Here is a 16827-nt window from a genome sequence, read left to right as displayed (position 1 = left end):
GAATTTCCTGGTGGTAGCATTCCCAGAGAGACATCACTTCTATGTTCTCTGAATTGTTTTCAGTGTCAAAAATTGTTAAATAACATATATAATAAAACTATTTCAACATTTAACATTCAACATCTAACACAGGAATTATCCTTACCAATGTTATTTTTCACGGCAAAAAACATGTTTCACTGTAACATATATTTTATATTTGTTTTATTCAAGTTAAAAACGGGCATAATCTAGGCGATATATAACAAATGACAGAACTGCACCACCACAATAACATAGAACCCCGTGGAGTCCTTGGGAATTTCCTGGTGGGAGCATTGCCAGAGAGACATCACTTGTTCTATGTTCTCTGAATTGTTTTCAGTGTCAAAAATTGTTAAATAACATATATAATAAAACTATTTCAACATTTAACATTCAACATCTAACACAGGAATTATCCTTACCAATGTTATTTTTCACAGCAAAAAAACATGTTTCACTGTAACATATATTTTATATTTGTTTTATTCAAGTTAAAAACGGGCATAATCTAGGCGATATATAACAAATGACAGAACTGCACCACCACAATAACATAGAACCCCGTGGAGTCCTTGGGAATTTCCTGGTGGAAGCATTCCCAGAGAGACATCACTTGTTCTATGTTCTCTGAATTGTTTTCAGTGTCAAAAATTGTTAAATAACATATATAATAAAACTATTTCAACATTTAACATTCAACATCTAACACAGGAATTATCCTTACCAATGTTATTTTTCACAGCAAAAAAAACTGTAACACTGTAACATATATTTTATATTTGTTTTATTCAAGTTAAAAAGATAAAAGAAAACACTAAATACATACATGTAGTACATAAATACAGCTCCAGGGAACATCTTTAAGATCCAACAGTGTAAAAATGTAAATTCTAATTTTGATCAGGAGTGCATATACAGTACAGTAAGAGGAGAAAGTATGTGAACTCTTTTGATTTTCTGAAATTTCTGCATCCATCGGTCATAAAATGTAGTCTGATCATCTAAATCACAAAAATAAACATAGCTTGTTTAAAAGTTTAAATCAAAGTATTTACAAATTGTAATTTCCGGTTTATGAATCGCTACTTTTTTCACCCGCTGTGAACCCTCCGGCTTATACAGTGATGCGGCAGGTTTTTATGCGTCACTGATCAAGTTTTTTTCTCCAGGTGTGGAGATTTTACACTTTGCTCGCAGGTCCTTGAATGCACCTCTGTCGACCATAGTTCATCTACCGTCGTACATTATCATTCATTTAATAAGTATGTTTTGGTGACATTTGCAGACATTTGTATATCTGGAACACTTATTATTTTTGACATTTTGGCTGGTGGTGCAATAATAAATAAATTCATTCATTCATTTTTTTCCGTTTATCCTCACAAGGATCGCCAGCCAATCACAGGGCACATATAGACAAACAACCATTCACACTCACATTCATACCTATGGACAATTTGGAGTTGCCAATTAACCTAGCATGTTTTTTTGGAATGTGGGAGGAAACCGGCCATTTTGTGTGGCCATGACTAAATTGGTCATCAACAGGTGTGAAGTACAGTAAAGTCTCGTTATATCGATATCGGTTAAAACGAATTACTACTTATTACGATACTATTTTCATTTCCCGGCAAATTTCTAGTCTTTTATGATATAATTAGCTCCGTTAGTACGATACACGGTTATTATGATAATCCGGTTACTAGGATGCCCTTTTTCATCTCCCGCCAGCCAATTTGATCTGCTTATATCGATACAAAAGCCGCTTAAATCAATCTTTGCTTAAGGATTTCAATACCAAAAAAGAAGACGGCGAACGGCTGCTTCCAGTCAACTTTATTTTTCACACTTCCACCAAGGAAGTGGACAAAATTACATGCCATATCAAAGATCCGCCCACTTTTAATGCAGTTCGGCGCAGGATCGGATATATGGATTGTCTGGTTATATCGATATTTTTCCCGACTCCCGAGAATATCAATATAATGACACTTTACTGTATGTGTAAACCGTGTACCGGTGCATAGAGAACATTTGGAAATGTTTAAAATTTGTGACGTGTATAATTTCCGTGAACTAGTCGTTTACGTGCGTGGCGCATCTTATTGTCGTTTACTCGACGTAAACACCTGACTAGGTGCATGAATTGAATGCGCGTTTAATGCATAAACGAGATACATAAATGACACGTATTGCCACAGGAAATTGCTTTCCTCTCTCACGGTGCAAGAAAGAATTACCAGCAAAGCATGCTGGGTAACTTACTGTTGGTGTTGCGTGGGTGGGGATGGGGGCTTCCTAGCTTTCTTGAGTGATATAAACTATTATAAAACTGTATTGTTTTGTATTAATATTACTGTGTAGGCATCAATTTGAAATATGCAATTACCATCATGTGGTAGGGCCCCCCGTGGAGACGTCAGCCATTAACGTACACGTGATGCAGTCAAGGGAAGAAGTATCTCAGGAGGTCCTTCTTGTTGACCTTGCCCATTTGGTTCCTCTGTATCTCATCTACCAGCAGCAGGGCTGTAGGGATGGTGTAGGGCGCCATGTGTTCTCTGCAAAGACATCGCCGACATGCACAGACGTTAATGCGCTGAAGACTTTGTTTACTGCCGACTGCACCGAGGAGATACACGCGTGTCAATAATTATGTGAGCACATATGCAAGAACAAATATAACAAGAGTAGAAAACAATTGCACAACAAAGGCGAGGCCTGTGGCAGAGTAGTCGAGATAAGAAATGTCCTTCATCCCTTTCTGCGGCTCTCCTCACTAATACCAAATTTACCTTCCAGACACAGATGATTCCCTCACAACAAAACAATATAATCACTGTGAGATTGGAAAAAAAAACAAAAACAATAATAAAAGTCAAAAACAAATTAAATTTTTTTTTTTCATATTGAGTGCATGGTTGTTACGTCAAGTAACGTTGCAGCCTGGAGCTTTTTTTTATTGTCTTTTAACCTACTTTGCGTGCGTGTGAGTTGCTGTGTTGTGCTGCAAGTGAACACAATGACTCACATTTGCTGCCATGGCTCTCAGCACACGTCTGAGCAAAAGTGCCACTGAGTACACGCTCATGTCTGCACGTCTGTAATGGTGCTCGCTTGTGTCGCCAACTTCTCCGGGGCAATGTGTACACACTGCTTGTGTGTGTGTGTGTGTGTATGGGTGATGGCAAGGCACGTGTGATAGAGATTCAGACTGACAGCTGCGGCCAGGGCACTGAAGAGTGAGCATCCATCTACTTGTTTATGTCTCATTTTATCTCCTTCCTCGCCCGTGGACAGTGGCTGGCGGGTTGTGTGCTGGTGCTGCCCATCCGCTGGCTGCACCTCTGGCTGCAGTGTGTGTATATGTGTGTGTTTTAGACTCATGTGGCACAGGCAAAAGAAGCAATCCACCAATCTGGACCAGCAAGTCATAATAGTACCGTCTAACACGCCTACACTATATGGGCCACAAACACACAGACTGGAGTGGATGGGATTCAAGGGTGAATATTAACCTTCCTCTTGTGTTAGCTTTCTGGTATCATCTCTTATGTTAACGGGTTGTTTATTAAATCAGCTATAAAATACACTAAAAACAATAAGTTACCATTAAATTTGCTTCTCATGTCTTGGTTACCTTCTTAGGCTTCCTCATCCATGAAAATTTTGGTTTTAATACTTTTAGTGTGGGCATGTAGGCCTTTTTTTGTCACTATACTGTAATTTAAATTTAATTTTAATTTCCAAAAATGATAAAATGAACTTCTAAAGAATCATATTAATAAATTGAAGGTTATTTTGTTACCTGGCTATTACTGAGGGCTATAGAACATATCTCTTAAATAAATTAGTTTTATTTATTTTCTCATTTTAGTATTAATCACTAAAGAAACATCTATGGCAGGGGTCTCAAACTCAATTTACATGGGGGCCACAGGAGCTAGGGTCTGGGCGAGACTGGGCCGTATCAGGTTTTCCAAAAAAAACTGCATTTATTAAAAACAGAAAAATGAATAAACTTTGCTTTGGTTCTGATTTTCTGCAATAAAAGCTCTGATAAAACATTCCACTCTTCTCAAATATCTTACTTTTTATTTTTCTACACAAAATAAGATGAAAAAATAAATAAACAAATCAAAAATAAAGAAAATCAATCAATCAGTAATAAATAAATAAATATAATAATAATAATAATAAAACGGCAAATAATAAAAACTTAAGAAACCACATATAGTTGGTGGGTAGACAAATTATATTTTTCAGATTAAAATGAACAAAGCATTATTAGAGCCCTGTAGACATGACAAAACACGACTATAGTCACATTTATACTCTTTTTATTTACAACATATTGCGCAACTGCAGGGTCTTGAGACACATGCTAACTCGCAAACTAGAGAGCTAGCGACCTAAACGGTAGCCTTCAAGTTATTTCCTTTAAACTTAAATAGCCAAAAACTTACCACTTCCACACGGATAGGGAGGATAACTATTAACAGTTATTTAACCTTTAACATGAACATTAATCAAACGTAATAATTTTTTCTGGGTACATGATACCATACAGCATCCATATCAAACTTGCGCGGGCCGCACTAACATTAAACTTTCATATCAAGGCGAGGGCCTCAAACTAGTGTCCTGCGGGCTACATTTGGCCCGCGGGCCCATTCACAAGGAGAACATGCAAAGTCCACACAGAGATAGCTGAGGGTGGAATTGAACTCGGGTCTCCTTGCTGTGAGGCCTGCACACTAACCACTCGTCCGCCGTGCAGCCTACCTTGTATATTGTATTAAATGTTTGGATGTAAATAGAGAATGGCAGTTTTGCTGTAAAAAGTAAAATACCTTGCCCAGGTCTTCAAATCAGACAAAGTCAGACTTTGTCCCTCCTTCAGCTGTACCACGGCGGTGACCTTTTGACCCCAGGTCGCATCTGGTGCCCCAATCACAGCAACATCTGTCCGGTTACACACAACCCAATAAGAGACCATCAGCTTCAGTTAGTGTTCACATTGAAAGTACAGGTCTCAAACCGCTTCACCGGTTTTACTTTAGTGTTTACTTTTCCGAACGATGGAAATCGTTTTTATAGGCGACGCTTCCTTGTTGTCACAGCTAGGATAATTACAATCCACTATTTCTCTCGCCACTACATATCCGCGCATGTAAACACTGTGAAACACATACACAACAATGGATTGGCGGGCAGAGAAAATAACGCCGACCGATTTGTGAAGTCGGATTTTTTCAAGTCGGCATTTTTGTGATGCTAATATATTACACTTTTGAACGCATATTGTTTTGAGAAGCCAAACTCTTTACTTAACTGTCCTCAGCAACTACCTGGAACTACTTTCCTCAGCACCGAAATCCGACCAGAACTTGACTTCTTACGGGGGTGTCATACAACTTCATGTCCAAAAAATCCCAACCATCCCTTTAAGACTGCAGATATGTTTTGAATATAAACATTTTTTTACCTGTAATGTCCGGATGCGCCAACAGGTGGCGCTCCACCTCGAGGGCGCTGATCTTGTAGCCGCCGCTCTTGATGATGTCAACACTGGTACGACCCATGATCCAATAGACCCCATCTTTATAAACGGCTGTGTCTCCTGAATGAGGAATACAAACATAAAATGGTACAGTCTGAAGTTACAATACCAACAAAATTTTATGGAGATTTACAAAACATAAATAGTTAAAACAGTGCAAAATGTACATTTTACGTCCGTCTGGACATGCTATAAATTAGCTAATGTCAAAAAGTGTATTAATTTGCATTGAATTGAGTGTCCTATGATCAATAGACTAAGATTTATCACCATGCTGAAACAATGGGATGAACTAGCAAGGCCATAAAATATAATAGTAATGTAGTAACATAAAATTAACAGCAGCGGATTAACAGGACTTTAAATTATACGACTTAGAGAGCCTGTAACTGTGTGAAAATGGTGACATGGATATTAAATCGGGATTTTTAAACAATCGTGAACATGACAGTACAGATTTTTTTTTCTGTAAAGCACATTTTAAAAATGCTCCAAGAGTTAGTGTGGAAATACATGTTCATTCATTCATTCATTTTCTACCGCTTTTCCTCGCGGAGGGTGCTGGAGCCTATCCCAGCTGTCTTCGAACTGGTGGCCAGCCAATCACAGCGCACATATAGTCAAACAACCATTCACACTCACATTCATACCTATGGACATGGATTTGGAGTCGCCAATTAACCTAGCATGTTTTTGGAATGTGGGAGGAAACCGATTAAAATGAACAAAGCATTATTAGAGCCCTGTAGACATGACAAAACACGACTATAGTCACATTTATACTCTTTTTATTTACAACATATTGCGCAACTGCAGGGTCTTGAGACACATGCTAACTCGCAAACTAGACAGCTAGCGACCTAAACGGTAGCCTTCAAGTTATTTCCTTTAAACTTAAATAGCCAAAAACTTACCACTTCCACACTAATAGGGAGGATAACTATTAACAGTTATTTAACCTTTAACATGAACATGAATCAAATGTAATAATTTTTTCTGGGTACATGATACCATACAGCATCCATATCAAACTTGCGCACTAACATTAAACTTTCATATCAAGGCGGGGGCCTCAAACTAGTGTCCTGCGGGCCACATTTGGCCCGCGGGCCGCGTGTTTGAGACCCCTGATCTAGAGCATGCCTCACAGTTTTTACCATGGCAAGTAGATACTAGAATCAGGTGGAAAAAACTCATTCATTCATTTTCTACCGCTTTTCCTCACAAGGGTCGCAGGGGGTGCTGGAGCCTATCCCATCTGTCTTTAGGCGAGAGGCGGGGTAAACCCTGGACTGGTCGCCAGCATGTTTTTGGAATGTGGGAGGAAACCGGAGTACCCGGAGAAAAGCCACGCATGCACGGGGAGAACATGCAAACTCCACACAGAGATGGCCGATAGTGGAATTGAACCCTGGTCTCCTAGCTGTGAGGTCTGGTCTGCGTTGACACAAAGTGTATGTTAGCAGGCAAGACTGACATGGTTGGGTGTCGTCAGCAGCCTTCTGATATGTACTTAACAAGTTGTGTTGTGCACTTGTGAAAATTATGACAGTGATGGAGAAGACTTGATGTTTACCTTTTGTACGTCTTTACACATACACACATACACACATACACATACACACATACACATACACACATACACACAGGGGGCAGGTGTGGGTACAAAGCATACACTTTGTGTGACGATGGGCTCATCTGGGTTTGGGGCCACAAGCAGAAGAAATGGGTCAGGACTGGAAGACGTTCTTTTGGATTATTACAGGTGGTGCATGAACAGCTGGGACTGAGAGGGGTGGATGTCTTGGGGGGGGGGGGGGGGGGCGCATGTGCCACGACAGAGCAGGACTCAGAGGTCGGCAAAATACACCAGGATTCATAACATTGCTGGCTCTGGGTTGGCAAAACACGGCTAACGGTGAGGGGGTGGCAGAAATCCATGCATCCATTTTGTATGCCGCTTAACCTCACTATGCTGGAGCCTATCCCAGCTGAGTTGGAGTGTCGAATGCAGGAGAAAACTTTATTTTCATGTTCAACATAAATTCGCACTTGTAAATGCAGCAAAATGAGAGCCCAAAAAACACAATGGTTCTCCCTCAGCCAATCAGATTCTTTATTAAGAGCTGATTTGATAGTATGTGTAATGGTAATGGTAATGGTAATGGTAATGGTAACGGTAATGGTAATGGTAATGGTTTTATTTCATTTGAACATGCATCAGATTACAATTGAATGCATCACATAATCAGTTCACAGTTCCACATGTCCAAAAGGAGTAGGAAGAAGCAAAGCTTATTAAATCCTACCCCTCCATCTGGTACTTTTACAATCAGTAACTGTTACATTTGTTCACTTCCTGCTTTCCATAATACAGTTTAAGGGTTTTTTTTATTTTTATTTTTACTTTTGTGGTTAGCGCGCAGACATCACAGCTAGGAGACCAGCGTTCAAGTCCACCCTCGGCCATCTCTGTGTGGAGTTTGCATGTTCTCCCCATGCATGCGTGGGTTTTCTCCAGGTACTCCGGTTTCCTCCCACATTCCAAAAACATGCTAGGTTAATTGGCGACTCCAAATTGTCCATAGGTATGAATGTGAGTGTGAATGGTTGTTTGTCTATATGTGCCCTGGGATTGGCTGGCGAACAGTCCAGGGTGTACCCCGCCTCATGCCCGAAGACAGCTGGGATAGGCTCCAGCACCCATGTGACCCTCGTGAAGAAAAGCGGTAGAAAATGAATGAATGAGTTTTTTCCACCTGATTCTAGAATCTACTTGAGGCATGGTCTAGATCAGGGATCTCAAACTGGAGCTAGGGTCTGGGCAAGACTGGGCCGCATCAGGTTTTCCAGAAAAAAACCCCCAAAAAACGGATTTATTAAAAACAAAAAAATTTAAAAAACTTCCCTTTGGTTACAATTTTCTACAATAAAAGTTCTGATAAAACATTCCACTGTTCTCAAATATCTTAATTTTTATTTTTCTACACAAAATAAGATGAAAAATAAATAAACAAATCAAGACTAAAGAAAACCAATCAATCAGTAATAAATAAATAAATATAATAATAATAATAAAAACTTAAGAAACCACATATAGTTGGTGGGTAGACAAATTATTTTTTTCAGATTAAAATGAACAAATCATTATTAGAGCCCTGTAGACATGACAAAACACGACTATAGTCACATTTATACTCTTTTTATTTACAACATATTGCGCAACTGCAGGGTCTTGAGACACATGCTAACTCGCAAACTACAGAGCTAGCGACCTAAACGGTAGCCTTCAAGTTATTTCCTTTAAACTTAAATCGCCAAAAACTTACCACTTCCACACGGATAGGGAGGATAACTATTAACAGTTATTTAACCTTTAACATGAACATTAATCAAACGTAATAATTTTTTCTGGGTACATGATACCATACAGCATCCATATCAAACTTGCGCGGGCCGTACTAACATTAAACTTTCATATCAAGGCGGGGGCCTCAAACTAGTGTCCTGCGGGCCACATTTGGCCCGCGGGCCGTGTGTTTGAGACCCCTGCTCTCGATGATGAGGCCTCTGCCGAGAAGGGAAACTCAAAAGTTCCAGTGGAAATCTCGTTCATGAGATTTAGAATATCATAACTGGGACCACAACAACATACAAATAAAAGGGATCATTATTAACTTTGCAAAGCTAAAAATGTTATTCCACCTTTGGTATTAAAGCTGATTAAACGTCTCAAGTGTGCCTAATTGCTGTTGAGCGCGTATTTTCCCTCTTTTCCAAAACACTCCTGTGTCAAACAAATCCACACTCGTCTCCATTTGTCCCCACTCCATCATTCATCCTTTCCTTGGACCTCTCTGAGGCATCTCGCATCACATCATCTGTTTCCTTCTCTCCGCCTTATCTTAGCGTCTCCTCCTTCCACTTGCCTCGATGCCTCAGCATCAATAGAGGGCCCATCTGCTGCCATACATCACGCACTTCATTTCAGTTTATTAGCTGGGATAAATCATAAATATTTCATTATACATCACGGGCGGCTGTCGCCTCCACACCGACAATTTATCACCGCTGCTCTCTCCGGCTGGCTCGCCATGGCGGCTATAAGCTTTCCAGTCTATTAAACAAGATTGATACAGAGTGTAAATTTAGATATCGGGAATTTCTTCACAGACCACTGCTCAGCACTGATACTCCAGGGTAACCGTGGAGGAGAGGGAAGATTGGGGGGGGGGGGGGGGGGCGAGGAGGGATTTGCGTGAATGTCAGTAACTGGGCTCTTTAAAAAATACTTTTTTTTTCCCCTCGGAAGGGGCAGATATAGTCGATGTTTGCAGGGCTGTTTATTTCGACGCTGATGCAGATACAAATGATGTTAACGTCATCCAAGTACTGCGACTTTTTCAGAGAAAAAGGGAAAAAATGCTTGTGGGGAAAAGGGCGAAAATACTTGTTTTTGAGTTTGAAGTACTGTACCAGGACTCTCTGACCTTGTCTCTTTGAGGGGAGGGGGGGGTGGGCAAATAACAAGAGCTAGAACAGCATGTTCAGAGAGTGGCACAAGTGGGAATTGTGATTGGAGAACACTGATAAAGGTTGGGATGAGGGGGGGGGGGGGGGACAAGAGCAAAAGAGAGATGTGGGTAACTGTGTTACTGGACTACACAAACACACACAGTATGTACTCATACAGTACACACACACACACACAAACACTACTTCAGGCATCAGAGACTCTCCACCATTATGCGTTGTGGCGTCAGAGGCAGATATGGCCGAATGGCTTTCTTAATTAAAACGATAAGAAGCCTAATTGCACTGGGCTTTCATCTCGTTTGGAGGCATTAAAGAAAGTGAAGGCAAACAACGTGGAAAAAAAAAAAAAAAAAAAAAAAAAAGAAATAAAAACAGATCAAGACTTTAACTGAAAATGGAGGACAAGAGAAAGTTTCAAGTAAATGGAAGTTGGCTCTGCTGGAAAAAAAAAAACAACAAAAAAAAACAACTTAATTAACCAAACTTGACAAGGAGAGGGATTAGTTATGACATCGCATACAGTAGTTTTAAAAATGGTATGCGTCTCCAAAATGTGAGATTTTTTACGGTTTTAGCTGAATACAATAAGAAAAAAATAAAAAATACCATGTCAGAATGTAAAGTTCAAAGTCACCCCGTACACATAATCCTGTCTATCATTTATATTTGTTAAATATTATTACATAATTATATTTTAATAATATATTTTAGACAATTGCAAGTGGTAATTAATCATGATTAATAAAAAAAACTGATTAATCTGATAAATATTTCAAATTATGTGACAACTCTAATCTTTATGCTTGGCTGATGTTTTTTTTTTTGTCAAGTTGAAATTGTTTGGGGGGGCGGCACGGCGGTCGAGTGGTTACAGCTAGGAGACCAGGGTTCAATTCCACTCTCTGTGTGGAGTTTGCATGTTCTACCCGTGCATGCGTGGGTTTTCTCATTTGGTTTATTTGCTCAAACGGAAAGAATTGAACAGGGATGGAATATTCCTTTAACCAATCCGATTGAGGTATCTTGTACCCGCTCAAACGGAAAGTTGTCAGACTGCGTTCTTCTTCGTGGTGTTTTTCTTCTTCTGTTGTTTATTGGCGGTTGGCAAGCAGCTTTCGACACTAGTTTGAGGCCCCCGCCTTGATATGAAAGTTTAATGTTAGTGCGCAAGTTTGATATGGATGCTGTATGGTATCATGTACTCAGAAAAAATTATTACGTTTAATTAATGTTCATGTTAAAGGTTAAATAACTGTTAATAGTTATCCTCCCTATCCGTGTGGAAGTGGTAAGTTTTTGGCTATTTAAGTTGAAAGGAAATAACTCGAAGGCTACCGTTTAGGTCGCTAGCTCTCTAGTTTGCGAGTTAGCATGTGTCTCAAGACCCTGCAGTTGCGCAATATGTTGTAAATAAAAAGAGTATAAATGTGACTATAGTCGTGTTTTGTCATGTCTACAGGGCTCTAATAATGCTTTGTTCATTTTAATCTGAAAAAAATAATTTGTCTACCCACCAACTATATGTGGTTTCTTAAGTTTTTATTATTTGCTGTTTTATTATTATTATTATTATTTATTTATTACTGATTGATTTTATTTATTCTTGATTTGTTTATTTATTTTTCATCTTATTTTGTGCAGAAAATTAAAAATTAAGATATTTCAGAACAGTGGAATGTTTTATCAGAGCTTTTATTGTAGAAAATCGGAACCAAAGCACTGAAAAAGTTTGTATATTTTTCTGTTTTTAATAAATTCGTTTTTTTTTTGAAAACCTGATGTGGCCCAGTCTCACCCAGACCCTAGCTCCAGTGGCCCCCAAGTAGATTGAGTTTGAGACCCCTGATCTAAACCCTTCTATACTTCTTCTATACAAGTGCAGTTTTATTAAAAAAGAAAATATATGTATATCTATATAAAACAGGTCCTGAGTTTAATTATAAAATATTAGCAAGATTGAATTTGATCTTTTCCTGTTTAAATTTATCCCGGGTGCGTTCTTTCAGCGCATGCTCAGATATGACGTAACACGCAGATCCAGATGTTCTTCACTTTTAAAAATGGAGGCCAGCAATCGGCACTGGACTAAGCAAAGTTTGTTTTTGATTCAAACTAAATTCCAAGACTGGACAGATGAAAAACTGGCAATACGGAGTTATTCCAACAAGTGAAAGAAAAACTTGGGGAAGTCGTATCACGTGATGTTGATGTTTACGTTTTACTGGGCATGCCCTATTGACTATTCTGGTTGATTTTCACGGCGCATGTAGACAAGAGATTGGAATATTCCTTTCTATGGATACCATTGTTTCCCGAAAGGTCATTCGGAAAGAGAAAAAGTGGTGATGTAAAAACGTGGCTACTGTGGAGTGTCTGTGGTGTAAAGACTGGCAGAGCAATGTAATATTGGTCCGTGTGGCAACACCTACCTTGTTCCTCCGATAGACTTATTGATGCACGTGTCAGGTCGTGGTGACATTTTGGAACATTTTTGGTTTTTTTTGGTAGAAAAAAACATGCCGTGGCTCAAAAAAAGGTTGAAAATCACTGCTTTAGTACCTTTTACACATTACTACTAAACGATAACAACAGAAATACTGCATGTTAAATGAACTACCCAACAGCATGCATGTTGTGTTATGCTTGCCAGGTTCAGCTGAACCAGGTTCAAGCTCAGCGCCCTCCATTACTGCCAAGAGGAGAGTCTTATCATCTTATAGACGAGTGGTATCAACGTGAGCAGTCCCTCTTTTCAGGGGGACTGTAAACACTTAGCATACATGAATATTAATGCGCTACATTAAAGCCCTAAGCCAAGATGGAGGAGTTAATGAGGATAAATAACAGACAGCCAAAACGCTGAAATCTCAGCTCTGACATTATTTATCATCCTTAACTTTTGTCACAGCTCCCTTTTTGGTAATTAATATCACACAAAATAGCACTTTGCACTTGGATGAGTGATCTAATTTGTTTAATATAATGCAATTAAAGGAGCTTGAATTGCTTTATGGTAATGCTACTGATGAGATGGCTCGCTCCCTGCCTCTCCGCGAGCCGATAACAGGCTGAACTTGAGGATTGATGTCTGTCTCAGATCTGAGAGGCTTCTGGAGCTAACTACTTAACTGCCATTTATATGCCTCACTTCTACACACAAACACGCGAATCTGAACGAGGGCTACATGATGATGACGCCTGAATACAATACCGACGACGCTGATTTAGACGGGTTTAAACACTTTTCTTTGGGCTCTTGTTGTGGGTTGATGTAATACGTAAATGGATGCCTATCCCAGCTGTCTTCAGGCGAGAGCATTAAAGCATTATTAGAGCCCTGTAGACATGACAAAACACGACTATAGTCACATTTATACTCTTTTTATTTACAACATATTGCGCAACTGCAGGGTCTTGAGACACATGCTAACTCAAACTAGACAGCTAGCGACCTAAACGGTAGCCTTCAAGTTATTTCCTTTAAACTTAAATAGCCAAAAACTTACCACTTCCACACAAATAGGGAGGATAACTATTAACAGTTATTTAACCTTTAACATGAACATTAATCAAACGTAATAATTTTTTCTGGGTACATGATACCATACAGCATCCATATCAAACTTGCGCGGGCCGCACTAACATTAAACTTTCATATCAAGGCGGGGGCCTCAAACTAGTGTCCTGCGGGCCACATTTGGCCCGCGGCACGCGTGTTTGAGACCCCTGCTATAAAGCAATATTTTGAGCCTCAGTAATAGCCACGTAACAAAAGAACCTTCAATTTATTAATATGATTCTTTTGAGGTTCATTTTACCATTTTTGGAAATTAAAATTGACGGTTTTAGTGACAAAAAAAGGCCTACATGCCCACACTAAAAGTATTAAAATCAATATTTTCATGAATAATGAAGCCTAAGAAAGTAACCAAGACATGAGAAGCAAATTTGATGGTAACTTATTGTTTTTTGTGTATTTTATAGCTGATTTAATAACCGACCCGTTAACATAAGAGATGATACCAGAAAGCTAACACAAGAGGAAGGTTAAAAGGATAATTATTCATATCTGCAGTGTAAAAATGTTTTACAATACATTACATTAAAATACAGTTAGTTTTACTAAACAGTTTTATTTAAAACAAGACAACTTAAGAAGCAGGGACCTCCACCAAGGCTTAAACATATAGTATAAGAACATCAATCTATCTTCCTTGAGAATCCAAGTGTACAAAATGTAATAAGATCCCAGAGCACAACAACTTACAACCTGATCTGATCAAATTTCACAGCTAAAAGGGCCTCAGCATGTTAAATGGGATTTTCCATGTTATATTTAAATTGCTGCCACATGCAGAACAATTTGGTCCACATCCAAATGGAACTTGGTTTATAGCTTCTGATTCTGCATCCACACGCATGTTTTGCTCATAATGGGTATTTTTATGATGCCATTAATGTTTGGCTGCTCCCCAAAAATGAATGAAAATATCCTGAATAAAAATCCAGGTATCTTCTTCGGGTGAGAGAAACCCTGGACTGGTCGCCAGCCAATCACAGGGCACATATAGACAAACAACCATTCACACTCACATTCATACCTATGGACAATTTGGAGTCACCAATTAACCTAGCATGTTTTTGGAATGTGGGAGGAAACCGGAGTACCCGGAGAAAACCCACGCATGCACGGGGAGAACATGCAAACTCCACACAGAGATGCCCGAGGGTGGAATTGAACTCTGGTCTTCTAGCTGTGAGGTCTGCGTGCTAACCACTAGACCACCGTGCCGCCCTCACAAAAATCCAGGTATGCAAATATCAAAAACTATTAAATAACCAGGGGTCTCAAACTGAATTTACCTGGGGGCCACTGGAGCTAGCATCTGGGCGAGGCTGGGCCGCATTTGGTTCTGATTTTCTACAATAAAAGCTCTGATAAAACATTCCACGGTTCTCAAATATCTTACTTTTTATTATATAATAATAATAATAAAAAGGCAAATAATTAAAACTTAAGAAACCACATATAGTTGGTGGGTAGACAAATTATTTTTTTCAGATTAAAATGAACAAAGCATTATTAGAGCCCTGTAGACATGACAAAACACGACTATAGTCACATTTATACTCTTTTTATTTACAACATATTGCGCAACTGCAGCGTCTTGAGACACATGCTAACTCGCAAACTAGAGAGCTAGCGACCTAAACGGTAGCCTTCAAGTTATTTCCTTTAAACTTAAATAGCCAAAAACTTACCACTTCCACACGGATAGGGAGGATAACTATTAACAGTTATTTAACCTTTAACATGAACATTAATCAAACGTAATAATTTTTTCTGGGTACATGATACCATACAGCATCCATATCAAACTTGCGCGGGCCGCACTAACATTAAACTTTCATATCAAGGCGGGGGCCTCAAACTAGTGTCCTGCGGGCCACATTTGGCCCGCAGGCCGCGTGTTTGACGCACATCAAAAGTCTTTCAAAATCACAAAATCGACTCAAGCAAAAGATATGGGACACTTAAAGATGGAAGGAAGTTTTATTCTCTGATAATTTTTTTTTTTTTAACGTCTCTTTTAAAGAGGGTTGGATATTTTTGAGCTATAGTCTTAAAGGTTTGATCAGCTGAACAGCCTATTTCAGTTTTTTTTTCATTCTCGTGTCTTCTTTTTGCATTTTGAAGCTCGACTTCGAACTCGAGCAATTTTTCAACCTGTCGTAAAATTTTGATCAGGAGTGTATTTATGGCTCCATTAGCACCTTATTCTGGAGGCAGTGCTTGAGTCTGTGTATATGCGACAACAACAGATGAGCTGTCATTAGGGGCTCAGCGTAGCTCTGGATAAATGGACAGACTCGAGCAAAGAGCACAAAAAGGGGTGTTAAAAAAAAAAGCAAGAAAAAAAAAAAATCAATGCGCTTAGAGATGTTTGTGAGGTTGAGTGGAAAGAACGAGCACTCATGGGAAGGCGACAGCTTCCCTATAGAGCTGCCAGTCAAGCTCCACAGGCCCACTCACACTAGTGAAGACACCTCCAGCCGTCTGAGGAGTTATTGATTTAAATTCTCACACTCTTTTCTTCTTAAATTCCATGTTTCTTTCTTTGACCATTTCTGCTCTTTTTCTTTGCCTGTCAGTGTTTTCTATGAGCCGCCTTTCCACTAAGACTTCATATTGCTTACTGGGTGTGACACAAAAATCAACATTTTTTATTTTTTTGGTTTGATTTGAACCATTCCGCTGGTTTATCTAACATAAAACACATTTGTGTGGCTCGGAAAATAGGAGTCAGAAATATTTTATTTTACATTTGTGCTGTTGGACTTGTCAAGTGTATCAACTAAATTATGTTTCCTTGTCTACCTTCAGCTGCTGCTTGTTTGTGGGTCTTCATGACTTTTATTAGTATACCGGAATGTTCAAAGTACTTAAATAAATTAAGTTATGCATACTCAAAGTTCTTAAAAAAAAGTTCTAATGACTTAACTACGTTAAGTTCATTTAACACAGGGGTCTCAAACTCAATTTACCTGGGCGCTACCGCATCAGGTTTAAAAAAAAACAACGCATTTATTAAAAAGTGGAAAAAAAATCAATAAAAAAACTATCTTCAATGCTTTTGCTTCTGCTATACCCTACACTTTTTCAGTACTTTTGGTTCTGGTTTTCCACACCAAAATATCTGATA

General features: G+C 39.0%; 1 protein-coding gene across 2 annotated transcripts in view; it reads right to left on the bottom strand.

Annotated features, from left to right (window-relative positions):
* Window positions 1-228: 228 nt before the first annotated feature.
* Window positions 229-16827, bottom strand: part of acsf3 (acyl-CoA synthetase family member 3) — a 46284-nt gene continuing 29685 nt past the window's right edge. The window contains exons 8-10 of one of the 2 annotated variants that reach the window (XM_058088763.2): window positions 5513-5647; window positions 4878-4989; window positions 229-2585 (exon numbers count right to left, since the gene is read on the bottom strand). In XM_058088763.2, the coding sequence (XP_057944746.2) occupies window positions 2471-2585; window positions 4878-4989; window positions 5513-5647 (362 nt within the window). In that variant the 3' untranslated portion in view covers window positions 229-2470. The remainder of the gene's footprint in view (window positions 2586-4877; window positions 4990-5512; window positions 5648-16827) is intronic. The other variant, XM_078795577.1, reaches the window with a different exon arrangement.

Source organism: Doryrhamphus excisus, linkage group LG13 (genome assembly GCF_037039965.1).
Source record: "Doryrhamphus excisus strain RoL-2023G ecotype Guam linkage group LG13, RoL_Dexc_Guam_v1.1, whole genome shotgun sequence".
NCBI lineage: Eukaryota > Metazoa > Chordata > Actinopteri > Syngnathiformes > Syngnathidae > Doryrhamphus > Doryrhamphus excisus.
This window is presented reverse-complemented; position numbering and strand designations above follow the sequence as displayed.